General features: G+C 38.0%; 1 protein-coding gene across 1 annotated transcript; it reads right to left on the bottom strand.

Moving 5' to 3' along the window:
* Nucleotides 1-2513: 2513 nt before the first annotated feature.
* Nucleotides 2514-7040, bottom strand: LOC131969190 (inhibin beta B chain). Its single transcript, XM_059330368.1, has 2 exons — nucleotides 6671-7040; nucleotides 2514-6202 (listed from the first exon to the last, which is right to left on the bottom strand). The coding sequence occupies exons 1-2, from the start codon at nucleotides 7038-7040 to the stop codon at nucleotides 5433-5435; spliced, it is 1140 nt and encodes a 379-aa protein (XP_059186351.1). The 3' UTR covers nucleotides 2514-5432.
* Between the last annotated feature and the right edge of the window lie 366 nt (nucleotides 7041-7406).

The following is a 7406-nucleotide window of genomic DNA, read 5'->3' as shown; positions in this document are numbered from 1 at the left end:
TCTGATTTATGAAATTATAAAAAGAGATTTCCTCAATTCCCTAATTTCCTCATGTAAAAAACTTTGAATTTAATATATCAACAAAATTAATTAAAATCATATTCATAATTTCATATTTCTGTCCTGGAAATATATGAAATTGGTGCATATTTTACCAGTTCAGGCCTCATAAGCATTTCTGAAAAAAAAAAAAAAATTAAACTTGCAATGCAAAAAAAATTCTGTTAATGTTAATTTCGAAATGGGGAAGTTTCATGGTGATATCCATGAGTAAAAACCTGTCGTGGCTCCCCTTTATGTTGACAACAGGAGTTTTGCTTTAAAGGGAAAGCAAACTCTCTCCAGGGAAATTAGAAGGTCTAATGTGAATGAGGTAAAGCTGTACTGTGGTTTAGAGAAGTATGACTGTCTCACATTATTGCAGCTTGATGTTAAATGATCATGTAATGCAAACATGACATACAGTACCTAAAGACCAATGTACACTGTAATAAATGATTCTGTAGTCATTTCATTTTACTTAATATATTTGATAAAATGTATTAAATATAAATGCGTCCTTGATTTTGAGGTAGTTGTTTAAGTAACTTTAATATAAAAAATGTTTGAGATAGAATCTACTTATTTTGACCACATTAAATATAATCTTTATGTGTATGTAATTCTAAATCAAGAGAATTTTGAATGAATCCAACACAATAGAATTAGTCCGTTTTTAATTGACAGGCACTTCCTGTTAAGTTATTAACTCAACTCGTAACATAGTTAGATTTAATTAATAATATTGAGTGCAATCTGTTGCCTCAATTTTATTGAGTAGCTATTGTTTATCTCTTTTTACAGTGTACGTTTACACTTCATGTCTGAAATGATGAGACAACAGTTTTGTATCTTTTTTGTGGTCATTTTGTGTGTTATGTTGCTGTTTTGTTTCTCTTTGTAATAAATTTGGCCGTTTTGGAGTTATTTTTGTCTATGGTTGTTTTGAACCTTTTTACGGTCATTGCGAGTCTCTTGCAGCTGTTTTGTATCTTTTTTTGTAGTCTCTTTGTGACTATTTGTGTAGTCTTTTAATGCAGGTGAAGGCCAAGGAGGCCTCAGACAATTGGACCCTCTGTCTGTGCCCAGTAAAACTCAGTAATCCACCCGTGTCAGATGTTAGATATTAAATTGTTGCAAACATTATCTGTTATGCTTCTTGGTGATAAAAACCTGCATCAACCTCCTTCAGATTCTGTGGCAGAGGAGCACGGCACTGCTCTCTTCAGGATATGACAGTGGGTTAGGATAGGGTTACACAGATGGAAGTAAAAAGATTAGAAGTTTTTGTGATGATTTGGCAAACAGTGACTTGGACAGAAATTTGTATCAAGGACTTTTTAATTGATCTGATTATAGTCCATTTTGGATGGGGTAACATCGGCACCGCTGTTGGCTGTAGAAGGGGCGTTGTTGAATTTTGGCAGGAAAGGACATTATGTTTTGGCATACTGTTTGTGAAAGTTCCAGTCAGCGATTTTAGCAATTGATTTTTCCGAGATTGCATAAACATGAAACAGTTTATATTTATGCTCGAGTTTGTTATTATGAATTCTCTTAAACACAGAAATCTTTATAGTTCAGTGTGCAACCATGATCCACCATATGATGATGTATGGTTGATTTGTGAACTGTATTATAATTACAGAAAATACACAGTCACATAGCCTATAAGTTCATATTCTTACTCAAATTAAACACACTTCATTGTTTCCTTGTAAAAAAATAAAATTAAATACATAAAGTTGGAATAAAGATTGTGACAATGTGATTTATTCTTGACATATAAAGTTTATATCTTCTCAAAACTTTAATAATCTATCTCTTCCAAACATGCAGAAAACAATGAAAATGAAACCACAGTTAACGGAGGATTCTGTCTGAAAACAAAATTAGTTCAACTTTATGGACGGCCGTGTATTTCTATACTGCTGTCTCAGCTTTAGATTGTGATTGATCCCAGATGCAAATTTCATGATGTGATAATGACAGCATGCCAAGGGAATGCGACAACTGTTTACACATCAAACACAGACAGTCCATAAAGCCACTTCCACTATTTGTTTGAGCAAACATACCCTTTGCCTTACAGTCAGTGCCAATGTGATTACAGGTTACTTGATTCTTATGTTGGCTGAAATTGGAAATCTTCTTTAACCACTGACACTTTCTAATGTTTTATCCTTTATGGACTTGGCAGTGACAAAAACAGCATCATAAAAAGCATTAAGGGGGATATATAAATTTCAATATCAAAACCAAAATACTGTTAAGCTACACAGTCGCCCATAAAGTTGGAATAAAATATGTTTTACCTCTTTCCATGAAATTATTGTGACAATGTGATTGATTCATGACAGATAAAGTGTATATCTTCTCAAAACTTTATTAATCAATCTCTTCCAAACGTATCACAATGAAAATTAAACCACAATTTACAGGATTGTGCCTGAAAACAAAATCAGTCCAACTTTATCGGCGACTGTGTATTTGTATTTAGTGATACGTCATTTTCTCTGCTGTGGTCAGTTCAAGTTGTATACATTTTTCATAATGACTTTGACTATTATTCTTTCTGTTCCAAGGTGCAGTGTGTTGTCATTGTGGCTAAAGAGGAGAGAAAACATAAAATGGAAACATCCAGGTTGATTTAAAATATTTATTTATTAAAAAATATACTTTAACTGTAACCATATCATTCCATTTGCTATTACATTCATTATACATGAAATATAGCATCATATAAAAAATAAAGACAGTAATTACAACTTTAAATTGACACAAAATTGAAATCCTTGGCTCCATTTCCACCAGTTACAGTATACAGAAATGTGCGTGCCACAACTAGAGCGAGAATCAGATGACTGACATTTGCTTTCTGCAGGTCTACAGTATCTACATTTTCTATAGTTCCCACGTGAGCTGTAGGTAGTAGAACCCTGAAGCAAAATTTGCTCTAAAAAAAATACAGTAGGGTGATAAAGTGCTTAATAAGTTAGGTTATGATGGCACCTCAATGCCACATTGAGTCCTGGGACAAGGGGGTGCTTGCAAGATAAAAATAACACACAATAAACTTGAGCATTAGAATTGTTTTACACAGGTTGGAAGAAATAATACAAAAGCAGCTTTGAGAGGCAACAGAGAGAGGTGAAACATGTTTGTGGGCTATTTGGTCGGAAATGTAATAGAAATGTTTGGGCAAAAATGCCACAACTCACTGCCTGAAAATGAAAATCTTCCCTGTGTATCATGGCAGTACAATATAGTTTAGCAACACAGAAAGGACAAACCCATGAAACATCAGAGTAGAAAATATCTTTGGCTTTTACACCACTTGATGTAAAGATAGGCGAGAAGTAGACAAGGCCTGGGTCTCAGATCTATACTATAGACATATTGGACATACTAGCAATATTTGTAGTGTGTATGTAAGAGATGATAGTACTATATGATTCTTCTATGTGCATTATGGCTTAAATGAAGCAGATGCTGACAGACGTTAAAATCTTTGAGTCATTGCCGATACCACATTTGAAAATCTCATAAAAAAGTGTTTTTCGGATAATTTATGACTTTGTTTTTTACGAGCTGTTGCACCATTTGTTCCCCATCTGTGAGTAACGTTGTTTTGCATTGTGTGGCTTATGTGCGAAACACTTTTTAGCCATTTTAGCATTAATGCACATCTCACACCTCACTTAGTTATTTTTTTAGGTATGGACATACTGTACATTCTCAAAGATGAATTAAAGGAATAAAAATTGTGCTGTTGGGATACGAGGATGATGTTGGAGCCTCTTATTTTACATCATCCCAGAAAACTTTAGACTTTAGACTGAGAGATCTCAGTGCCAACGTGCAGCAGCACATGCCTAGTGACCCACCAGCCTCGCAGACCTTCACACAACCTGACACTGAAGCAATAGCTAAATGTTTGCTCACGCTGCTGAGAAATGACCTTGGGTTCATATAGTTACCCAACTGATTAGTCTCCTTGTGTAAATAGTACAGTGGAGATGCTGATCAAACGTATTTCACCTGCGTGCAGCACCAGCAGAAGAAATCAGGGCAGAATGTACCCGTTTGTTTCGGCTCAATCATAAAAAAAAACTGCTTCTCGCAGCCACTTCACAATAAAACTAAAATGTTTGTTGGCTGTAATTTAAGAAAATTCCATATATAAAACATATTTAAAACCCATATGAACATTGCATCACAGGTCCACATATAAAAACTGCATTAATCAGTAATAATACTCAATTAAGTGGATTTTCTTTGGTATTTAGACCAAGATGATGTGATACTGAAGTTCCACTTTGCCATCACGACTTACAGAAGAAGGCACACTTTAAATCAAGGATCTCTCTCTTTGTTTTTTAAAAGTCTTGCTTTAAAATATATTATAATGTTAGGCTAAGCAAAAGGTGCAGATCATGAAAATATAACAATGTGTGTAATATAAAGTGTGCAGATATACCGCATGTGGACACTGTGACTTAATAACGTGGAAAAAATAACCACGTAACTAATGTTTTGCTCAGCTTTGAAAGAGCAAGTCAGTGCTGCTCAGGTCATGAGATCCATAAAAAATCTTATTTTGGACTGAATCCCAGCAGCAATTCTGAAACATAAAATAAATAACCTACAATGAAATGAAATTTAAAAAAAGATTGCATCTCTAAAATGCACACTACAGTGAAGGCCACATATTAATCTATTTTGTATTTTTTGTGACCTCCATAAAACAAATTCTTCAACATAAGTGTGACTTATATCAGCCCTGGCCTGATCTACTTGTCACCACTGTGAATATTTGACATTAATGTCACATCTTTCTTGTCTGTGTTGAGACTGCCATATGTTTCTATCCTCTCTTTAATTGATGCCTCTGATATATGGATAAAAGAACATTATGACACTGTCATAACCATGACACAAAACTTGTCAGGGACACAAAGGAACCTTTATAAAGATCAATGACTGTTATAAGTGTTACCAAAATGTTTCTCCGTGTATAATCTCATTTAGATTCACTCAGTTGGCACTCAACATTTCGCCTCCAACTAGCTCTTTACATACTGCATATCAGAAATTTAATTTGTGTGGCAAACTGATTTCTTAAAATATAGTACAAAAAATATCTCTGTGCCAACTGAAATGCAATGTTAATTTTGTGACATTGTAGTCATCGTTTATATGCATGTAAACTGCTTAACGGTGTGTCTATTAATTTCAACACACTTGTGTGTCTAATTTGGGACTTCTCTTTTAGAAAAATACAATATATTTAGAGTTTGTTGTCCCAAACTAGATATAGAAAAATACTTACATATTTAATATTCTCTGTTGAAATCTATATTAACTATATCATGTCTTTGATAGTCTCTCCTTTATGTACATCCACAGGACTCCACTATCATGTCAGGCACGTCCGTTTTGACAATGCTGTGCTGGGAGTTGAAGTACACCATGGAGAGTGGCCGGCGCTCAGTGGGAACACAGCATGAAGATGCAGCCGTGTTGATGCCGTTGACTTTGAGCTGGCTGAAGACAGTGGCATGGAAGGAGGAAGCTATGCCCGGAGAGCCAGCCAGATGCTGGGGGCACTGGCCCATGCAGTAGTTCATGTGGTAGCCTTCAGGTGCAATGATCCAGTCGTGCCACTGGATATCCTTGAACTTGATGTAGAAGTCTCTCTTGCAGCACACGCTCACATCGTCCCCACAACGCAACGAGCGCTTTCTGAGCCTGTGTTTGGAGTGATCTTCCCGGAGACGCACCTGGGCCACCAGGAAGGGCTGGTTTGGGGTGGCAGCGTCATCAAGGGAGCAGAGGTTCTTCCCGTCTTCATCGCAGCTGACCTCCAGCCTCAGCCGGCGCTGGCCTCCATCCAGGAAGGCCTGCAGGGTGCGGGTGATAGGGAAGGTGTGCCAGTTACTCTCCTGGACCTCCAGCATCTTCTCCATCACCAGGGTGCGGTTAACGCCTGACACCCCATCTTCGGCAGAGATGAAAACCCGTGCAGAGAGACGGGAGTCCCGACTTGAGGAGCGGGCGTAGATCCACAGAGAAGACTGGATTACGTGGATGCTCTGGCCACGCTCCTGCAGAAACTGGAAGGTAAGACTGAGACTGGCTGCATCACCGCTCTCTGTCCCGTCTAGAAACAATGACATTTTAAGAACAACACAGATTGTTAATATTTTGGACATTTTTGAGACATCTCTGTCACACAAGCAACTGGGAAATCATTTTAAACCATGCTTATCAAGTAAAGCTACAGATTCATATAAAAATGTAAGGACAACTCCTAATTCCACCCATTACAAGCATTTCACTTTATGTTGTGGATGACTCGTAATATAAGCCCACAACAAGCCCTGCGGTCTGTATTTATGATTACATGTGGAATGTGTTGAAAAAGAATGTAAACAAAAGCTTTTACATTACATGGAACAGTGCTGTAACCTAAATAAATCTTAAAGAAACACGGAATCCCTGACCTAAATTGTGTCCATTTTACGCAGACATGCCCAAAACGCACACAACTTGTGCGCATGTGGCGTTTTAGTGCCATACAGAGGGAAACAAACGGATTAACAGTGTAAAACAAGAATACCAAACTTACTTAAATCTGCAAAGCTCACTATTTCATAGCCTTGATCTTTGGTCGGTATGGTGTTCTCTAATTCAAGGGTACCGTCCTGTCTGACGCGCCCCGCATGCAGTTTACGCAGCGCAGTGAGGAGCGCGACCCGGGGAACCGTCTGAGTAATGTTTGGTCTCTCTTTCAGGTGCAGCTTGTCCAAAAGTTGCTGCTTGACGATTTCTATCATCATCTTTTCCTGTGCGTCTTTTTCGATCGCCGATAAGCTACAGGACGCGCAGCCCGGGGAGCCACTGACCCAGAGACCCTTCAGCAGCACGGGTGCCAAAAACAGAAAGGCTGGGAATAAAAGAGACGGCGTCATCCTCGACTCTGAAGTAAATAAATGCATTTGCATGCAAGACGTGCGTAAAAGAACAAATAAATGTCTTCAAAGCCACTTTCCCGAGTTGTTCTTTAGTAGTGACAACTTTCTCAAATGTTGTAAGAGCTCCTTGCTGACAGCTGGACGCCTTGGGAGCTGAGCGAAAAGAATGGTGTTTCAACCTCTCGATGTCGAAGATATCTGGGGTAATCCACCAAAAGTGGTGACACGTTGGAGGGAAGCACCAATGAGCGCATCAGGACAACGAGGAAATTACTGGCAAAGTGTGCCCTGATCTCATACACAACACAACACACGCACTTACACACACAGACTTCAAAACACGCACCTACACCGATTACCTACACGGAGAAGGGACGACTAGTGGCGCAG

The sequence above is a fragment of the Centropristis striata genome, chromosome 3, assembly GCF_030273125.1.
Source record: "Centropristis striata isolate RG_2023a ecotype Rhode Island chromosome 3, C.striata_1.0, whole genome shotgun sequence".
In the NCBI taxonomy this organism is placed as follows: domain Eukaryota; kingdom Metazoa; phylum Chordata; class Actinopteri; order Perciformes; family Serranidae; genus Centropristis; species Centropristis striata.
This window is presented reverse-complemented; position numbering and strand designations above follow the sequence as displayed.

Bases quoted from the DNA above. Each gene is read 5' to 3' on its own strand.
- LOC131969190 (XM_059330368.1), bottom strand. From the start codon at position 7,040: ATGCATTTATTTACTTCAGAGTCGAGGATGACGCCGTCTCTTTTATTC. The intron at 6,203-6,670 runs GTAAGTTTGGTA...CATTGTTTCTAG, and splicing joins AGTGAGCTTTGCAGATTTAA to ACGGGACAGAGAGCGGTGAT.